Genomic DNA, 22,213 nt, shown 5'->3' with positions numbered 1-22,213 from the left:
TTGCTACAAAGTATTCATCATGATGACTTAAAGGCGATATTCCTTGATGATTTCTTTTTATGAATAAAATGTTGCTTTAACAATAATAATGTTATTGATCTGTATTGCACACTTCAACAGTGTTTATGTATATCTAAGCCAAGTAACTGCAAGTGAAAGTTATTGGCAAACAAATTTATGTTTAAACTTTGTTGCTAAATTATTTCACTAAACTTGCGTTAAATCACGTGCAATATCATGAGAAACTTCAAGTGTTATAATAGAAACATTTTTCCATTGAGGAAAAATGTTTCTATTATATATCACAGTAACTGATGGGGGAAAAAACAATGCAAGTCAAAAATTCCTGATTTTTAGACATGCCACATATAATAAGTGCCAATGATTTAATCAGGAGAGCCTCACAGGTTATTTACAATAATCACTCTAGTCAAATAGAAGTGTTATTTTCCCCTATAGCTGAAATGATTGCATATTGCTCCAGAATGGTGGTACATGAATGATTCCATATCATACTTTAAGTTTTTTTTTTTTTCTTTTTTACAGAAAGAACTATAATATATAACTTCTTCCTTTCTATCTAATGGTTATAAGAATTGCTTCATTAAAAGAACTTTGAGTAGTTTTAATATGTCTTCCTCTTCAAACACAGAAGAAATAATGCGCATTACTATCCCTTATGTACAAGGCATCAGTGAAGTATAGCAAAAGTTTTAAAACCACTGAATATTTTTGTTGCCTTTCGACCGTTTAGAAAAATCTCCACCTTTCTCACTTCTCCTAAGGACAAGCTTCCACATCTTAATCATCCAGGTGTCTACCAGATTCTCTGCTCTTGTAGATTATCTTATTTCAGGCAAACGGGAAGATCTGCCTCTATTCGGCTAGAAGAACACCAATCTTATATTGAATACTTTAAACCTGAAAAGTCTGAAGTTTTAAAAGAGGTAAACCGTGAGTAGACATATGGGTACACAATAAATAACGGAAAAAAAATATATATAATTTTTGCCTGTGACACACAGGCGAAAATTATACTAATAAATAATCTTTCTACGTGAGTTTTTTTCTGTTATTTATTGTGTACTGAAAAGTCCGGACTTGCAGAACATGCCATCTTCACTAGACACAGAGTTCACTGGAGAAAGACAAGAGTTCTTCACAAAAGTCAGTTTCTCATGGAACGCCTTTATAAAGAAACGTGAAATTCTACTTCATTCACCTAACTTAAACAGATCTGATGGCTTACGTCTATCCCCTTATGGGAGATAGTACTTTGCAAATCAGCTAATCTTTCCCAACTTTTTATTGTATTGATTTTTTTTATTTATTTTTATTTTTATATTTTTTATATTTTTTTTATTTATTTATTTATTTTTTTTTTTAGGAAAGTTATTGACCTTTTTAGTTATCTTACACCAGCTACTTAGGTGGCGCTTTTTTGAATTGTCAGTTATTGTTTAATTTGAGCTTAATGTACTGAAGATGCCTGTGACACACTGGCGAAAATTATACTATTAAATAATCTTTGTACGTGAGTTTTTTCCGTTATTAATTTTGTATCGATATCATACTTTGGACAAGGAAAAAAAAAAAAAAAACTGACAAATTTAGAATTGTAGCACTTTTTAAAAATAACAGTGAAAAATGTCACAAAGTCAAGATATCATATAATAAATGTTTCCTTGCTATTGGTCACTCCTGCATACGGTATAGTCAAATTTGTGAAACCTATCTTACTTTCCTAAAATAATTATTTCATATTTGAATTTAGTACAAATAATCTAAATGCAATTTCCTGAAATACAGACAATTCTGACGTGTTATATTTTTATGTAGTTGCGATATGTGGATGTATGAATGCAAGGGATATGATTGTAATACTTAATCTGTTGCGAGGTATTTAGTGAATTGAGATAGGAGAGATTATTCAAATGGTAAACTAGGGAAAGGGATAAGGACTAGGGGCATTCCTAGAAGTTGTACAAGGTTGAGAGCTGATTTTACTTAGAGTGAGCAACATATAAGTGAATTGGAGCATGAATAGATTTAAGATTATAGTAGATGTGTTGCAATCAGGGTTGACTTTTCATAATGTGAATATGTCAAATCTAAAGGGTAGAGTGACCAACTTTAGTGATTCACAAACTGGGACATAATATTTTCTTAGATCCTAATATATATATGTGGGAGAATGGGGGGGGGGGATATGTGGGCCACACTCATCCAGCTTGATCTCATCAGAATGTGTATCATTCAGTAGCATGTTATAATTAATAATAATAGAAGTCCCATCCACAATTATTAGGAAATAATTGTGGATGGGAGATTCCTCATTCTTAGGAATAATTTTAATATACAAATGTTTATATTTTTGAATGCCTGATAATATAAAAGTGGCCAGGAAATGAATTTAATTATTTAGAATAATATGTATAATGACTGATTAACATCAATCACATATCATTGTGTGCATTCTAGCAGAATTATTCAAAGTTAAGGCTTTTCTATATGTGCGTTTACTTCTGGCAACAAATGATGAGTGAATCATTCCTGGAATAAATGCTTTTTTAAGTATTTTAAAAATTATACAGCATATGGATTTATGAAGTAAATTTATAAGCAAATTTCCTGTAGACAGTTAACAGGAAATGAAACTGTAGTAAGAAATGGAATATTTCTTTCACTTCTGTGGTAAACAAATAACAAAAATCAGCAGTATGTATTGATGCCTAAATTTTGCATTACTGAAATTAATAAACTCAATTTAGAAAGGAATAACAAATAGCCAGATTTTTAATATACAGCAAGCAAAGTATGCTTGCTGTATATTAGAAATATTAATGTCTCTTCTGACTTTTGAAATATAAATTTCAAAAGTCAGAAGAGACATTAATATTTCTTAGCCAACTAAAAGCAAATGGGAGAATCTGAACTACAAAATAGTAAATTAATGAAAAGAAGAATTCTTTTCATTAATATCATCAATATGGCATAGACCGCTTCATGACTTATGGGCCATATAAAGAGTGATATCTGGTAAAGAAAAAAGTGATTATATTTGGCTGACTGCACAGCACCTAATGGATTGTAGGAAACTGTAATTTCAGGAATCAGTTGACTTAAGGTTCTAAACTTTGAAGGATCACTGATGTGGAAGTTAGATAAATGGTAGATTACTATATATTCAATTTTTAATATAAATACATAATACCAGATGATATTCAGTTGGGAAAAAATGCTTTTCTCAGCTTAATTATTCTACATTGACTTTTAAAACACTCCACATTTTATAATAAATGCATGAGAATTAAGTGAAACCATTCAGATCTTGGTTTTATTAAAAATAAAACAAATAGAGACTAATGTTTTGCTACTTAGAACTAATAACTTGTTTTGGAACTTAGAAACTAATGAAATATACTATTCTTTCAGTGTAGAGAAAATATTCAATAAAAAAAAAGCTCTGGAGACTCATTCATACAGTTACTTTATAAATAATCTAAACATGACAATAGCATTTAACCATGTAAGTCATCTAGCACATTTGCAGTAGATTGATACACAAGTTTTAGATGGTTACCAGTAAAGTAAAAAGTTCTGATATGGTGCTTGAGCGTATGAGAGACTTCAAATGATGAGACGTTGATTCCGTATCACAAATAACTTAGAAAAATCATTCATGTAGTTGCAGTATAGGGATGATTGGGAAGCTTATCCTAGAAGACTTGAACAATTTTGTATGTTCACCTTAATCCATAAAATCCAGTTCACTATAGAAATGATGCAAACTCTTGTATATTTGAAATTTGAAACAGATGTGTGTATATCCTTCCAACTAAATATAGTTTTGCATTGTATTTTGAAATGTATTTAATTTTTAATTCAACTTCATACTACACCACCTTGTTGAAAAAAGCATATTGTGAAAGACCAAGTTTTAATTGTTTGATGTCAATGTTATGAAAGGAAACTGTGAGCAAGAGGGTGAGGAGTGGTTTCTTTGCATGGAGGGTGGTTGAACCATGGAATGCATTGCCTGATAGAGTGGTGAGAGACGAGAACAGTCGATGAGTTTAAGTCGTGGTATGATAGATTTTGTGTTTCCTAGGAGGGACCTCCCACGATGAGTCTTGATAGACTTCGTGTTTCTTAGGAAGGACCTCCCGCGATGAGTCTTTTCACTCCATGCGTGAGTCATAAAAAAAAAAGGAAATAAAGTTTTCAGTATTGTAGATGCTATGAAAGAAAACTTTTCTTCAGTGGCTTTCATCATCATCAAATTTCTGCCATGTACCCTCAAGAGGTGTAGAGGATATGATAGTACTACGTGAAAAATTTACATCATTACTAACTTCCTATCTACAATTTTCCCCCAAATCAGTCTGTTACTTGTCAAGACTCCAACATTATCAGATCTTATATTTCTATCGTCTAAGGCACTTTGTACAGTATCAATCCACCTATATCTTGGTCTTCCTCTGGGTCATTTTCCTGCCAACCTGGCAGAGAACACTTGTTTTGCTAATCTTTCCTTGCCCATTCTGTTTAAGTGACCATACCACCTGAGATTAGCTCTGCCAATGCATTCCTGGATGTTGACAATGTCAAGTTCTTTTCTGATATCCTCATTTTTAATATGATATTGCCATTGATGCCATCTGTTCACGCCTCTAATTTTTCTGAGGACTCTCATATCTGTGGTCTCTAGTCCTTAATCAAGTGTTTTACTTCTGACCCAGCTCTCAGATCCATAAGTTAAAACTGGTTTGAACACTGTCTTGTATACAGCTAATTTAGTGTTCCGACTAATTTCTCTCTTATTCCATATGAATTTATTCAATTGACTTCCTACCATACCAACTTCGTTGATTCTTTTGTCTATTTCCATACTTAATTTACCATCTTCACTAAAAATCGTGCCTAAGTGGCAGAAATGTTTTACTTGTTCCACTGGTTTACCATTCACAACGCAGTTGACATTTTCAACGATTCTACCTATTTTCTTTGTCTTTGTCTTTTTATTGCTGACCTTCATACCATATCTATTACAACAGTAATTCAATTTAGTCAGGGAATCTTGCAGACTTGTAGCAGATTTATTTAAAAGTATAACATCGTCCGCAAAAAGCAAAGAGCTGACATTAACATCTCCAATTTTGATATCATGTTTAATACCACTTTCCTTCATAATGTGATCCATATAGATAATGAATAACAGAGGGGGATAATGTACATCCTTGTCTCACACCAGATTTAACATTAAACCATCTTCATGTACTTCCTTCAATTCTAACTGCTGACTTACAACTCAAATTAAAACTAAGTATTGCTTGATATAATGCCCCATTGACACCATATAACTGTAGCGTTTTGAATAGCTTCTCTCTTGGCACCTTGTCATACGCCTTTTCCATATCGACAAAACTTAAATACAGATCTTTGTTATATTCCCATGCTTTCTCAGCTATTTGTCGTAAAGTGTGAAGATCTGATCCTGACAGCCTCTATTTGGCCTGAATCCAGCTTGTTCTTCACCAAGCTTTTCTTCCACAATTCTTCTCAACTGTTTCTCAAGTATACTTGCATGAATCTTGCCAGGAACACTCAGTAGGGAAATACCTCTGTAATTCTCACATTCAGTTTTATTTCTCTTTTTATATATGGGTACTATGAGAGCTCTACTCCAATCATCCGGAATTCATCCCTCTGTCCAGGCTTTCTGAACTGTGCAGTGCAGCCACTGTAAGACTTTTATACCATCATACTTCAGCATTTTGGGTCGAATATCATCTACTCCTGCTGCCTTTCCATGTTTCAATTTTAAGTGTCATCACTTAACACTCACACACTGCTGCAAAATAAAGTGAATGCCTGTTATCTTTCACTAAATGTGTCATCACTTCTGAAAAAGATTAAATAGATGGCAATGTATTCACCTGTAGGTGACACATACAATAACTATAACTATTTACTTTTGATGTTGAATTAATATCCTACACATTATCAGGTGGGAGTTTCATTTTTCATGACGTATACCTATACAGTAAATTATTATTATTTAGGATGTTCATGGAGCCACAAGACTTATCATCGGAGACCCATCTTAGGCAACACTAAAGTCTATCATACCACTCCTTAAACTCATTCACCATTTGTGCTTTCACTATCCTGTCAGGCAATGCATTCCACTATCCAATCACCATCCATGCAAAAATAGACACTTTACACTCTTGCTCACCATTTTCTCTGTTAGGAATGGCCCCCTTGTCTTCACTCCTTTCCCTTGTTTCCATATGAAAGAACTCCAATTGTCAACCCTGTAACTACCTCTCCACTATTTTAATGTTGCAATCATGTCACTTTTGCTCCCTCTCTCCACCAAACACCACAATGTACAGTCCTGATAATATTTTTGTTATCTGCCTCTGTACCCTCTCCAAGTTTAATTTATCCCCTCTAAATCCCAGTGACTAAATCTTAGTACAGTAATCCAGGTGTGGTCTGGGATTTATACAATGGACTCACCACTTTTCTAGCTCTGCTGGTTAGTGTCTTCAGTATTGCAGCAAATTTTATCCAAATTAGACACAAAAATATCTCTTAGTCTGAATGGCATTTTGCCAATCATCCTAGAGCTGTTTTGCCTTTTTACACTTTCATATTCTACTAGTATCTATCCTGCAGCATGAAAATTATCCCATGTGCAACCTATTCCTAAGAAGGATGACAAATCCTTAGCATCAACCTACTGCCCAATTTCCCTCATCCCATTTCTCTTTAAAGTAATAATGGAAAGAACAACTAACATTCAACTCCTTCATTACTTTCAAAAATGCTCAACTAATAAATGATTGCCAGTATGAATTCTTCCAATGTAGATCATCAGGGGTTGTACTTATCTATGTCACCCATTCTGGGCAAATGCCATTGTTGAGTCTAAGGTGGTCACTCTTTGTATCTTCAAGGCCTTCAACAGTCTGGCATGAAGGTCTGTTAAGTAAGTGCCCCCATCATTTGGTCTCTTCTGTGACTTCTGCAACTGGGCTGCCAGCTTTCTGACTATTGACACTACATGTGATAGTTGAGGGTTCTTTGTGTTCTAACCATGCAAGTAATACTGCGATTACACAAGGCTCTGTTCTCTCACCTGCTCTTTTCCTTCTTTTTATGTCAATGACCTGTTCCAGTTGAACACCAATCCAAAACACAGCTTTGCTGATGACAGCATATTACACTCCTCCTCAGTTGACAAACCATGTCCCACACCAGTCACCACATCATCCCGAGCAGCAACTTCTAGCTCTGCTGGTAGAATTCTTTGATGGGGTTTGGAACAGCCTTGTCAGTTTCAATGCTATAAAAACACAGTTCTATCTAATATTTTTCATCAGAAAGAACAATTTTCTTCCAGTCTTACTCTTGACAAAATCCAAATCTCTAGACAAGATGATTGGGATTTCTCGATAATCAGGCCTCTCTTGGCATGAGCACATACAACTATTGCTTCATCATTATCCAAATTAGGATTCCTCTTTTGCTCAAGGTATTACTTCACCCCTGAACAGCTCTTAATCATATATGAATCACAAATCTGCTCCCAACTATTGAATACTGTTCATGCAGTAATCAAGAGTCGGGCATATTCAATAGTATTCAAGACCTTATGGAATTTACCTTAGAAATTGTAAATATCTAAAAATTAAGACACCTTAGAAATTACTTGACTGAATACAGAAGAGAGCAATTAGGCTGATATTAGTGACCCATCTCACACCAATTCATTCCATCCATTCTCACACAGACAAGAGTTTCTGTTGCTTGTATATTCTACAAATACGTCCATGACCAAAATCTCATTCATCCAAACTGGCATCAGTAATTCCTCCACCCTCTGTTAAATCCATTGAAGCACATGCAGCAGCTACTAATCATACAACAACTAATTAGGACTTTAGTCTTTGTGTTGTTGCTACAATTTTTCAAACTAGTCCCATTATTACACCATGTTGTTGTTTTCTCGCATACTGTGACAAACTGTTTTGTGCTCTGAAGATGCTGGTTATAACACCAGCAAAATATCAGCAATAAGTCAATAAATAATTATTTATTTACCTTTCTGTGTTCTGATATATTACTGTCAAAATTAGTCAGCTAGGAGTATAAATCATGAATTTTTTTAAAAATACACACAATATATGTATATATATATATATATATATATATATTATTGTTTTCTGTTTCTCTTCAGTTTCAAAAAAATTGGGTATTTAATTAAGAATGTATCTCTAGTGGTGTTGATAGTGTAAACTGAAACATTTGCCCAAGATCTACAGTTAAATTTCTTAACTGAAGGTAAGATTTTAATGTCTCCTTCAGTTAAGGATGCATGTCACATTGTTTACATGATACCTTTTTCGAATGAAACTATTATTTCTGTATTTCCATCTTTTATATTCTTGGCAGCCATATATGATCATAATTTGTAGCACAAGATAATGTCTCTTAAATTGGCAAATTTAAGTAATATTACAAGCAATTGTTGCCTTTCACTTTCAGAGAAATTATTATATGATGACTAATTCAAACTTCGTTTTGAATAGATTCCTTCAATAAAACAGCAGAGACCCAAGCCACCTATGATATATATTCTCCCCACTGATCTGAAAGAAACAGTATATACACTAGAAGGAGTACTAAATAAAATACAGATCATTCTCAATGAGATCCAGGTTTGTATTTAAATAATATATATGAATATAAATATAATAAATATTATTTTAAAGGACATATTTTCTTTTATTAAAAAAAAATATCATTCCTGTAGAAAAGAGAATATCAGTATACAAATTTGAAGAAAATAAAAATGCTTTATTTAGCTGAATATGGAAATGAATTCCTCTCAGTAGGTAATTATCTGATGTCTTGTAATATCAGATCAGATGTGTGTAGGCTTGATAAAAAATGACCTTGAACTAAAGAAACCACATGGTAATATTTTTATCTGAAATTATATTGCTAGAAAATGAGAAAAGTATAAAACATTATATAAAATGAGATGTTACTATAGGCTTATAACTGTTCGTGATTGGGAACACATAAAATTCTAGAATTTTATGTGCAAAATTATAGAATAAAATGTATTTCAGAAATTGAAAACAACTGTTGTTTACCATTTCTTGTCATATTAGTTACCAGGCTTCTAGATGGTTAACTCTCTTATGCTGTGATTATTTGGATAATCGTTAGATTGCTATAATAATCATAATCGTTAGAATTTTACAGTTATTCATATTTGTGTAATGTTTTTTAACCTAAGTGCTTTTACCCTGAAGATGCCAACAGCTAAAGTTTGGTGAAACTAGTAGGTTTAATAAATATTTTAGTTAACACTTGATCTATTGTCCAAATAATTACTCTAGTCAGATGATCAAGAAAATAAACATTTATTATCTCTTATGCTGTCTACAGAAAACCCATACATACTAATCGATATCTGACAATATTCATACCAGCATCCTGCACAAATACATGACATAATAAAAACATAAACACACAGAGGTAGAGCAATTTTCTCAAATGACAATTTACTCCAAAAAAGAATTAGAATGTATTTTTAATCATTTTGCCAGTAATGATTACAGTCCTGAAAAATAATAATAAAAAGAAACATCGTTAAACCCTGTACCTAATAGTATCCAAACTAATAGAGAAATTATAATACTCCTAATATAATTATAAACTGCCTATAAACCAATATCAGAATGAGTTTCCCTTATTCTTCTCCAGAAGATAAAGTTCCCCTATCATCATTGTCTGACAAATTCCCATATCATGGGTAGTCTAGTAGATATGTAGTTAAATAGAGAGCATATCACCAAAAACCATATGGTTATGAACCATTATGGACAAAGTGGATTAGCAAATCATGTGCTCAGCACCTTACATGCAGTAGGCAGAGAGAAATGCTTTACAGAACACTCCTGACCAGGTATGGTTGGGAGAGGGGGGGGGTTTTCTAAACATGTATCAGGCCTCCATGGAGTCAAAAGACTCATCGTGGGAGGACCTTCCTAGGAAACACAAAGTCTACCATTGACTATTCTTGCTCTCACCACTCTATCAGGCATTGCATTCCACGGTTCAACCACCCTCCATGCAAAGAAACCACTTTTCACCCTCTTGCTCACAGCTTCCTTTCGTAACTTCCAGGGATGGTCCCTTGTCATTGCTCCTTCCTGCTGTTCCACCAAGTGAAAGAATTCCCCAGTGTCAACCCTGTAACTGCCTCTCAACAATTCAAAAGTCTTGATCATATAACCTCTCCTTCTTTTATCCACCAAACTCTGAATCAAAATGATAATAACTTTCTACACAGAGAGCATAGTCAGAATATTTGACAGCTTACTTGATATTCTGTTTTCTTACTCAGCTTACTTTGTTCTGTTATCTTTATCCTTGAAAATGCTTCAGTTGCTGTAGGCAAAATCTTGGATTAAAATAGTCCCAGCTAAAATATTTCAATATTTTAGCTTCTGTGGTAAGCCTTTATTAACATGTACAACCAACATGAGTCTAATTAAGCACTATTGAAGAAACATCTGGCAAGTAATACAGAAGAGAAAGGAAAGAGAATTGAGAGGAAAGTATGATAAAGTAAGAGAGTGAGTATTATAAGAGCATTATGAAAATGCATTTTCCAGGTTATAAAAATGATGTCATTGATACTTTTAGAATACAATGAGCGAAAGCAAAAGATCTGATTGTTTATTATCATCATTGTGTAGGAGCTTCCATGGAATTCAAAGATTTCCATGGAGGAATTTGTGGGCTACATACAAGTGGAAGGATGAAAATGTGGAATGAGAGAGAGGAGGATACAAAAGAATTACTTGAATAAGTCTGTTGCTGTGGCATGATACAAATTGAGAAGTAGGGCAGTGATTGCAAATGCAGAACTAGACAGACATTACAAGATGTAAGGGGGGGGGGATAGTTGTGGGTACAGGAGGGTGGATAATGAGAATCATGTATTCTGATAACAGAAGCACCAGAGTTTTTGGCACTGGTTAGTTTTACTTAGTCCAGAGTTACTGGCATTGAGGATAATATAGGGATAGAATATGACAGATATTTTATTTTGTTGGAGGATACGTATAGAACAGGGGAAGGCATATTTGTCGATAATAGTAGAAAAATTGCAGCCAATGAGGTAAAGTTTGTCTTGAAGAGCCTGGACATGAGAGGCAACACATTTGAGGCTGTATGATATGAGATAGAAGCTAACAGTTAAAAAAAAATTATAGTTGGTTTGGTTACTATAGACTGGGGGGGTGAAAAAAAGAAAGATCTAGAGGACATTCATCAGCATTAGCTCATTGAGTACAAGTGAATAAATATTATTATTCCTGACCTCCGTGGTGTCATAAGCTTCATAATAGAAGATCCACTTTAGATAACAAGTTTTTTTATCATACCACTCCTTAAACTAATCCACAACTTGCACTTTTACTGTCCTTTCCAGTAATCTATCCCATGCTCATACCATTCTCCATGCAAAAAACTGACTACTTCTTACTTATTACTTCCTTTTGCAACTTCCAGGGATGACCCTCATTCTTGTTCCTTCTCCTTGTTCTTTCATATGAAAAATCTCCATAATGTCAAGCTGTAAACACCTTTCAACAGCCTAAATATCTCAATCGTATCTCCCTCTTCTATCCACCAAATTCTGAAGTTTGCATGTCTGTCTGTTCTCAGCAAACATTATACAGTCCTGATATTCTTTTGGTTATCTACCTCTGTATCTTCTCTCTTTCTAAGGTTATTTCAAATCCCGATGTGTGGTCTGGTCAGAGCTTTATATGATAGAACCACCACTCTTATCTTTGCTGGTCAATGTCCTAAATATTGTAGCAGTTCTCTAAGTGTCTTCACAGCCTTGGCAATATGTCCTCTGAACTTCAGATTTCTATCTACACTTTTTCTGAGATCCCTTGCTTCTTCCACCCCTACCAGCATAACTCCACAGAAGACTTCAACTATATAGACATATATTGAAGACAGGACACATGGCAGCAAGAAGATGGAATTTATGCAAGCAAGTGCTAAGATATAATTACCCGAAACAACATGTGATAGAAGCTGGAATTTGAAAGAGGAATGCGATCATGCAGTCCTCATTGAAAGATGGCTAAACATGCAGATTTTTTAGTTAATAGGTGTATGTGAAATTACAGACCCAGTGATTATAACAAACTTTGAAGATAGTCTAGAATGATTGACATAAAAAACTGCAAGGCATTGAGAGGTGGATTGGAAATAATAGCTAAGGATTGTTTGAGGGAAGTAGTATGCAACAGCCTAAATAAAGTCAAAATGATAAATCAGATGGGAATTAAATGTTTGATAGTGTGATTAAGCAGAAGCTGGAAAAAAATATTGTTATGGAGAGAATGTAAAGGAAAGGTAATACACAAGCTCATGAGAACTACAATATACTGACAAGAAGAGTGACAGCATCGTAAGGAAAGCAAAAACCAGATTACAAGAAGAAATTAGCTGAGTAGGCTAAAGGAAATCCCAGTTTTTTTTTTGCTACATGGTAAATAAAAGATAGAATGATTTTAATAGAAAAGTAATAGATGCAGACAGCATACTTGAATTACTGAATTTTCACTTTGCAAGGTTGTATTATGTAGGTGGAGACATTGCAGTTACAGATGTTACAAGGACTGGTGTGAGAATAGTGGCAGATGAGTCGACTATTTAGACTTACCTGCTGGTTTTGAACTCATTATGGGGGTTTAAGGGAATAAATACAGCACATATAAATAATTAAACATGTTTTAATCATTCCTATATTTCATCTCAGTCACTGAGTCATCATCATGAAAACAATAAAATTGCAAAAATACACACACATTCTCACAAACACTAAGTGGAAGAGATTAGATTGAAAGCCAAAAGTCCTACGAATGCTTTCTGTCTAATCTTTTCCACTTGGTGTTTGTGAAAATTTGTGTGTTTTTGCACTTTTAATGATGACTTAGTGACTGAGATGAATATAGGGGTGATTAAACTTGTTGTTTAATTATTTATATTTGCTGTATTTATTCCATTAACCTCCATAATGAGTGGGATGCTTCAAAATCTCAAATACTATCACAGGGAGGTCCCATCCACCATGGACAAGTGCTCAACAAAGGGAGTCAAATGGGAATGGATTTGAAGAGCAGGATATGTGTAGTCATATCAAGGAGGAGGAGGCAACCACTTATGGTATATGTCACTACTTGAAATGCTGTTACTATTTAATTTGAAAGGAATAGGGAAGGATCACTAAAAGATTAAAAGTAGATAAATGGAACAAGACTTCCATAACTGTTTTAAAGAATTAACTAATCATGATCAAGAATCTAACAGATAAGCTTAGGTGTTGATGGTTATTCATGACTTATTTTTAATGGTATTAACAACACCAAACAAACTATTTCATAAAAGATGTTTTATTAAATGTTTATATTTCACTGAATTTCAAATCAGCATCATCAGAGCACAACACAGCATGTATACACAACAGTGAGTTAAATGAAGCAATGCAGTTGTAACAGACAAAAGATCTAAAGTCCTATTTTGACATCCTCTAATGTTGTTAAAAAAATACAGTTATGTGGGAGTTGCTGTTAAGATAATTGTCTACCAAATTTTGGCAAATTAATGCATTCATATTTGTGGTTAGGAGAATTCTTCATAGCCATGGCTGACTCAAAATATCTTTCAGATCTGTAACAACTTCTAAATAGCATATTGGTTTTCTTCCATCTAATCCTGTGTAAAAGGGTGTCCAAAGCATGGTCTGCCAGTCCTGACTTGCCATAATAATGGTAGCGAATGTATTTTTTTATGTTCTTCAAGGCAGATGTTAACAGATCTTCCTGTCTGCCCATAGTAGGCCAAGTCACAGTTACAAGGAACTTTATACACACAAGGGTGTGCTAGAGGGTGAAGTTTATACTTAGTTGAGCAGATCAGAGTTGCTAATTTAACATGGGGTTTGAATGTGGTGTGAAGATCATGTTTCATCAGTATTTTAGGTATCTTTTCTGATGTACCTCTGGCATAGGGAATAGAAATGGTAATGTTGTGTTCCTGTGTATTAGGGGAGGGAGGGAGGGGTAATAGGACTATGTATTATTTTATCTATTTTGTTAGAATTGAAGCCTTTGGCCAAGAATGTATGGCACAGATATTTGAGTTCTGTGGACAGAGCTGTATTGTTAGAACAAATGTCTCTGGCTCTATTCGTGAGTGTTTTTAAAATGCCATACTGTTGCACTGGATGATGATGTGATTGTTTATGTGGATATCTTCCTGTGTATGTGTGTTGATTTTCTGTAAATGGAAAAAGATAGTGATCCATCCGAAAGGTGAATGACTAATGTTTCAAGAAAAGGTAAACAGTTATTAGATTCTTTTTCCTATTGTGAAGTAGATTTTGGGGTGTTGGCTCTTTAGGTAGGTGACAAATGCATCCAAAGTGTCTTGTCCATGGTTCCAAATGGCAAACACATCATCATCATAGCATAACCACACTAGAGGCTCGTATGTAACTGTGGTAAGTATGTTTTCAGAGTGTTCCATGTAAAAGTTTGCTTGGGGGGGGGGGGGGGAGAGGAGAGAACCCATAGTAGTACCATTAATATGTTTGTAGATTTTTCTTCCCATCTAAAGTAACCTGCATACATAGTAAATCTGAATAATTGAAAGATATTAGGAGGAAATTTAGACTTAATCAAATCAAGATTGTCTGTAAGCTTAACAGTGGTAAATAAATTGGTGACATCAGAGCAGAGCTAATCTCAGGTGGTATGGTCACTTAAACAGAATGGGCGAGGAAAGATTAGCAAAACAAGCGTTCTCTGCCAGGTTGGCAGGAAAATGACCCAGAGGAAGACCAAGATATAGGTGGATTGATGCAGTACAAAGTGCCTTAGACGATAGAAATATAAGACCTGATAATGTTGGAGTCTTGACAAGTAACAGACTGATTTGGAGGAAAATTGTAGATAGGAAGTTAGTAATGATGTAAATTTTTCATGTAGTACTATCATATCCTGTACACCCCTTGAGGGTACATGGCAGGAATTTGATGATGATGATGATGATTTTGAACTAGTGATTTCAAATGGACTGAATTTTTTTCAAAAGTAGAGGAGTTGCCAGTAAAGGGGGACAAGAGACTTGGCTAACAAGAGACTTGGGCAAGTTTATATGTGGGACTATCTATGCTATCAACTATGGGGCATAGGGGGATATTAGATTTGTGCATTTTTGGTCATCCATAAATGCAAGGTGGTTTCACATGAACTGGTTTTATTTTTTTGATGATTTCTTTTGGCCAGGAAGTCACTTTTTTTCAATAATTTGTGGACTTTTTTCCCTTGAGACATAGTGAGGTCTTGATCTATAATTTGGTACGTAGAACCATCACAGAGGAGATTTTGCTTCTTTTTTTTTTTTTTTTTTTTTTTTTTTTTTTTTTTTTTTATCTTCTTGATTCATGATAACTTGGCCTACTATGGGCAGACAGGAAGATCTGTTAACATCTACCTGGAAGAACATAAAAATACATTTGCTACCATTATCATGGCAAGTCAGGACTGGCAGACCACGTTTTGGACACCCCTTTCACACGGGATTAAATGGAAGAAAACCAATGTGCTATTTAGTTGTTACAGATTCAAAAGATTATCTTTTGAGTCAGCCATGGCTATGAAGAATTCTCCTAACCTGAACAAATATGGTTGCATTAATTTGCCAAAAATTTTGGGAGACTGTTATCTTAAGAGCAACTCAAACATAGCTGTAGTTTTTTTTTAATTTTTTTTTTTACAACATTATAGGGTACAAAATAGGACTTTAGATCTTTTGTCTGTTAAAATTGTATTGTTTCACTTAACTAACTGTTGCTTATACATGCTGTGTTGTGCTCTGATGATACTGATTTGAAATTCAGCAAAATATAAGCAGTTAATAAAACATCCTTTTATAAAATAGTTTGTTTGGTATTGTTAATACTGTTAAAAAATAAGTCATGAATAACTAACCAGGATTATGCTGTTATTATTATTACCAGACAGCTCCAGGGAGTCAAGAACTCCAGTCCATTCCAGTTTCAAACTGTCCTCATCATCATCATCATGGTTTATTTACAATTTGTAAATAAGGAAATGAGCTAAATAAATAAGAATAAGAAAAGGTTAATTATTATATGTGCTTTCCATGCTTCTTTGTTTTGAGCTGGTTGAGTTATTTCTCGTGGAGAGAGAGAAAGTATCTGTGCTGATAATCTGGTTAATATACTGCCAAAATTGTTTAGTTGGTCTTCCTCTCTGTCTTTGTCCATTTGAGGGAGCATATAGAACTAAGATGTCCAAGTATGGAGAAGGGAATGGTGTCTCAGTTGATGTTCAAGCCAATCAAGTTCACATCTGCGTTGGGTTTTGATCAAAGTTTTTGATTTGCTTCTTCTAAAATAGTGGAATTACGAATATGATCATTCCAGGAGTAACCGAGTAAGTCTTAAGCAGATTGTATTAAAGCTATTGATAGTTTTTATTGCTTTTTGGGTAGAAGCATTCCATGTTTCTCTACCATATAAGAAATTAGCCTGAGAAGTTGCTTTGTAAAGCCTAATTTTTGTTTCCAAGGTGATGAGGGATGATTGCCATATATTTCTTAAATTCCTGTGTTAAGAGCTTTATATTTTCTTAATATCATGTCATTTGCAGTAGTATTTATATTTGAGCCTAAGTATTGGAAGTCTTGTACTTTTTCTAAAAGTTTATTGTGTTCTGTAATGATGGAACCTTGTACTATATTTGTGAGTATTTTAGTTTTGAGTTAATTATCAATCCAATGATGCCATGTACTTTTCTAATATTCTCATTTTTAATACAATACTGCCATTTGTTCATCCAGTAATCTTTCTCAGAATTCTCATATCTGAGGTCTCCAGTCTTGGATCAAGTGTTTTATTTCTATCCCATCTCCAGATCCATGAGGTAGAATTGGTTTGAACACTGTCTTGTATACAGCTAATTTAGTGTTTTCACTAATTTATCTCTTATTCCATATAAATTTATTCTTTTGACTTCCTACCATACCAGCTTTGTTGATTCTGTTGTCTATTTCCATATTTAATTTACCATCTTCACTAAAATTTGTGCCTAAGTAGCTGAAATGTTTTACTTGTTCTATAAGTTCTCCATTCACAATGCAGTTGATATTTTCAGTTTTTCTGCATATTTTCATTGTCTTTGTCTTTTTAATGCTGATCTTCATACCAAATCTATTACAACATTTATTCAATTTAGTCAGGGACTCTTGCAGACTTGTAGCGGATTTATTTAGAAGTATAACATCGTCCACATAAAGCAAAGAGCTAACATTAACATCTTCAATTTCGATATCAAGTTTAATACTGCTTTCTTTCATGATGTGATCCATATAACAGAGGGGATAATATACACCCTTGTCACACACCTGGCTTAACATCAAACCATCTTCCTATACTTCCTTCAGTTTTAACTGCTAACTTAGATAGAGACTCTTAAATAGAGACTATGTATTGCTCGATGTAATGTCCCATTTACACCATATAACTGTATTTTTTGAGGAGCTTTCCTTGTGGCACCTTGTCATATGCCTTTTCCAGATGTACAAAACTTAAAATACAAATCCTTGTTATATTCCAAAGATTTCCAAACAATTTGCTTTAAAGTGAAAATCTGATCCTGACAATCTCTATTTGACCTGAATCTAGCTTGTTTTTCACCAAGCTTCCCTTCCACAATTTTTCATAGCCATTTCTCAAGTATACTTGCATAAATCGTCTGCGCAGTTATCCTAGTGGCTATGCGCTTCGCAACCATATGCCTGGGGAAGGAGTGTCCTAGGTTCGATTCCGGTTGGTGACGTGAGGAGCTGAAGGATCTTCCTCAGCCATAGCCAAGTTAGCCAGTCTTGGGCGTGGACAGCAGGGTTTTTTCCCCAGTTTATTCTGGGGGTTTTCATTCCGCAAAGCAGGCAAACTGGCCTTGAGAACTCAACACTACAGGCCATAGGATACACCGGGGCATAAGGCTGACCACCTTATCCTGTAAACGGAGTGAGGTCCGATGATCAATGGACCCTCGACACCTCAAGGTAAAAGAGGATATAAGGAAGATGAGATGAGACTTGCATAAATCTTACCAGGAACACTCAGTAGAGAAATACTTCTGTATTTCTCACATTCAGTTTTATTTCCTTTTGTATAGATGGGTACTATGAGAGCTTTGCTCCAATCATCTGGAATTTGACCCTCTAACCAGGCCTTCTGAATTTCTACTGTCCCTACTGTAAAACTTTTATACCTCCATATTTGATGGTTTCTGGTTGAATTTCACCTACTCCAGCGTTCTTTCCACATTTCAGGTTTTTGATTACTTTTCCTACTACAGGTATGGGTACATATTCATGACTGCATTCCTGTTGGAAGTTTTGCATCAAAAACTTGCAACTACTGTTGGGAGTTTTGTAAATTGCTTCATTTAAGTATTTTTTTAAATGCTTCTGATACACTGCTGATGTCCTTCCCATCTATCAACTAGTACAGTAAGATCATATCTAGTATACTCCTCAGTTGATCATCATTTCCTGCTCTGTAGTTCAGCATGTAACATTTTCTGAATGGAGGATCCATATACTTAGGTACTTCCTAGGTCAGTACAGTATGATCAGTGTCATCAGCTGAAAGCATATCTTTAACTGAAATCATCTGTGATGCTATAATCAGATATAACTCTCTTTGACCTAGAGTTCCTTCTGTCACATGCTGCTTCAGGAAATTGTCTTGGACCAATTCAGTAAATTCGGTTTCATTTTTCTCACATGATTTCACTACTATCCGATCAATATGGAAAAACTGCTGCTGTTAGATTTGAACTATAGACTGAAGTATTATTGGTAAAGTGAAATCTAGGTGGATTAACACAGAAGTACCTTCAAAAACTGAAATATAAAATAAATCTGAAACTATTGGAATCCTGACAAATAGTAAATAATGTAAATGTAATCAGTGCAGTAAAAATATTAGGAATTTAGTGATGATGCGCGTGGTTAGCCTACTAGTGGCTTTGCGCTTCGCAACCATATGCCTGGGGAAGGAGTGTCCCAGGTTCGATTCCCATCAAAGATGTGAGGAACTTGAGGATCTTCCTCAGACATAGCCCAGTTAACCGGTCTTGGGCATGGGTAGTGGGGTTTTTTCCACCAGTTTATCTGGTGATTTTCATCCCGCAAGCAGGCAAATCAGCCCAGTGAACATACGCTTCTACAGCCAAAAATATACCCCCCCCCCCCGTGGCAGACTAAGCGACAGGTCGGTTGGGAGTGGTATTAACAAGAAGTCACATCTAAGTAACATGCGGACCCTGCATAGGAAGCGAGAATAACGCATAGTGAAAGAAGAAGTGATGATGATATAGAGAATGATTTGCTGATATAAAAATTGGGGGAGAACAGTAGCTAATAACAGTGATGTAGAGATCCTGCATGAGTATTTAAATAGACTGACAGTGTGGACAAAGCATAATGGTTGTGTTGTCAGTTTCATATTGCAAAATGTAAACTTAAGCATTTTGAGATGAAGAGTTTATAATTGTTTGTTATATGATTCTCCACTTCGATTGTGGAGACAGAACTGAAGTTAAGGAGCATATTGCAGAAGTGGATAAAACATCTCAAAGAGTCACTTGAGTGTCGAGAAACACATTAATTATAGAGATGAGGAGTTTATTATTTCTCTTTATAAGACTGTAGTATGGTCTCATTTGGAGTAATGTGTAGATCTAGTTGCCCAATATGAAAGTGTTGGAGAGGTTTCAGAGGCAAGTGACCAAAATAATGACTGGTCTGTGAATGCTTCCTGTGATAACAGGCATAAGGTTTGAAGATTACAAAGTTTAATTGATAAGTAAAAAATGGTATGACATGATAGAAACATAAAGTTATCAAAGGGGTTTTATACAGCAATTGCTAAAGAAATTTTCCAAATATATGACAGGACAAGAGAGAACAATGGATCACTCCTGGAAGTTTTACAAGAGATTTTTATAGATTTTTTACTTGGAGAGTGGAATTAGTTGCCAGAAGCTCATGACTGCTTTTTCAGTGAATAAGTTAAAATAGAGGATATAATGGGTAGAGTAATGATTAGTGTGGCCTGCCTATGATTAGTCTTTGAATCCAATGAAGAGTTTCCATGTAATGATAATAATAATCATCAGCCATTTTCTGTCCACTGTCAGACAAAGGCCTCATCCAAAGTCCTCCATAATAATAATACCAGGAATAAATGTCAGCTTTATATTATACACACACACACACACACACACACACACACACACACACACACACCTGTGAGAACAGATTTAAAAAACATCTAACAAAAGGGAGCCATAACCATTCAACAGCTGTCAAGTGATGGATTCCATTCTTTTACAAATTCACAGTACTGTACCATGGCAGAAGCATTGCTTAGTTAATGTGGATTTCATTCATTGACAGAAACTGTTTTGTTTTCTTTCAGCTTAAAACTCTGGAAATAATTTTTTCCAGGCAAGACTATGAGTATTTCAAATATATAATTGTCACTTACAGAAAGCATCTATAAAGAATATATGGTGTCTTCTCTTGAGCAATGTTATGAAATTTTCTTTATAAGAAAACTGATTCTGCAGAATGCTTCACACATTGAGAAAATTACTATGTGGAGTATCGAAGACATTATGGCCATCATAATGTCCAGATGATCTTCCTTTCCTGATTATTTTCTTTTAAAATAAAGGCCATTAATGATTATAATGACTGAAGTATAATCATCTTGTGTCTTCTCTGCTTTCCTGCTTCAAAAAGTTATATAAATAAACCACACACACACACACACACAGCGAGAGAGAGAGTGTTAATGAATTTGTGATGTATAAAGTACATATTTATGTGTCCAGCATGAGTACAATCACCTTCATTATGTTATGTGAACCATTCTGTAGTATCAGCATGATTATATTTCATACCAAATACCAAAACAGAATTATGCCAATTTTCATATTTCTGTCATTTTTACTAAAATATGAAAAAAATTTACTGCCAATGTTTTTTCTCATTTAGGTGCTATATGAAGTCACATCTCTGAACAGAAATTCTGTAAATATATCATTGAAAGCAAAAAAGAACACATGGTCTCATCAGAGACGCAAAAGACGGGCATTATTGAGAAACCAGACAGATGCAAGCAGTAATTATGATGAAGTGGTATATAAAAAGCAAAGTAATAGTATGTGTGATAGTTCTCCAATTAAGTGTGCTATCAGTGAATCCAATCAAATGAGCATTAAATCCGTGGATAGTGTAGTTCAAAGAAGACATCCTGTTCAGACCAGTCATATGGAAAATAATGAATTGGACCACAAGCGAAAATTTAATTCCACTCCACCAGATGAAAGCACAAAGAGAATAAAGGGAAATGAGAGCATAAATGAAGAATGTTTATCTATATCTTCAAAAAGAGACCCTGAATCAGAGAATAGTGAAGATTGTTCATCTATATCTTCAAAAAGAGACTGTGAATCAGAGAAAAACAATGAGGAAGAATTTTTGCTATGTTGTGATTTGCAGATAAAGAAAGCAGGTAAAAATATTGTAATGACATTATCTTCCCAACAGAATGCAGCACAAAGAGAGTCAATGCATCAGATATTGCAGTTATTCAAAAATAAATTAAAATAATATATGTGTTTATTTTTACCCATTTCTTTTAAGTGTATGATAAATTTACTCAACTCCTAAAGCAAATAAAATATTATGCTCTCTAATGCTTTCTGTCCATTTGTTTTAAATTCTATATTTCTTATTAATGTATTGATTATTGATCTTTAGGCCTCTGAGTTTATCGTCTAGTATATTAAAATGTTCCTATAATTAAAAAACAATAAGATGGATATGAAGTTGAAGATGTGGTCGCAGCAGCACATGATGATGGAATGTATAAAAGTGAGGATGAGACAGGTAGGAATGGAAATCAGTGTCAGGATCAGGGAAACGAGTGGTCAGACCAAAGAGAGAGGTGTGGTATAGCAGCTAGAATGGACTCAAACACACAGGGATT

General features: G+C 34.5%; 1 protein-coding gene across 1 annotated transcript in view; it reads left to right on the top strand.

The window, feature by feature from the left end:
• The window catches only part of LOC150104469 (U6 small nuclear RNA (adenine-(43)-N(6))-methyltransferase), a 64,837-nt gene extending 42,917 nt beyond the window's left edge, over positions 1-21,920 (top strand). The window contains exons 6-7 of the mRNA XM_090395647.1: positions 8,604-8,732; positions 21,217-21,920. Coding sequence (XP_090251773.1) covers positions 8,604-8,732; positions 21,217-21,834 — 747 coding nt within the window. The 3' untranslated portion in view covers positions 21,835-21,920. The remainder of the gene's footprint in view (positions 1-8,603; positions 8,733-21,216) is intronic.
• Positions 21,921-22,213: the final 293 nt, after the last annotated feature.

The sequence above is a fragment of the Typopeltis vanoorti genome, chromosome 7, assembly GCF_054136105.1.
Source record: "Typopeltis vanoorti isolate ZY-2024b chromosome 7, IOZ_Tvanoo_1.0, whole genome shotgun sequence".
NCBI lineage: Eukaryota > Metazoa > Arthropoda > Arachnida > Uropygi > Thelyphonidae > Typopeltis > Typopeltis vanoorti.
Note: the sequence above shows the minus strand (reverse complement) of the source record. Positions and strands in the feature narration are given on the sequence as shown.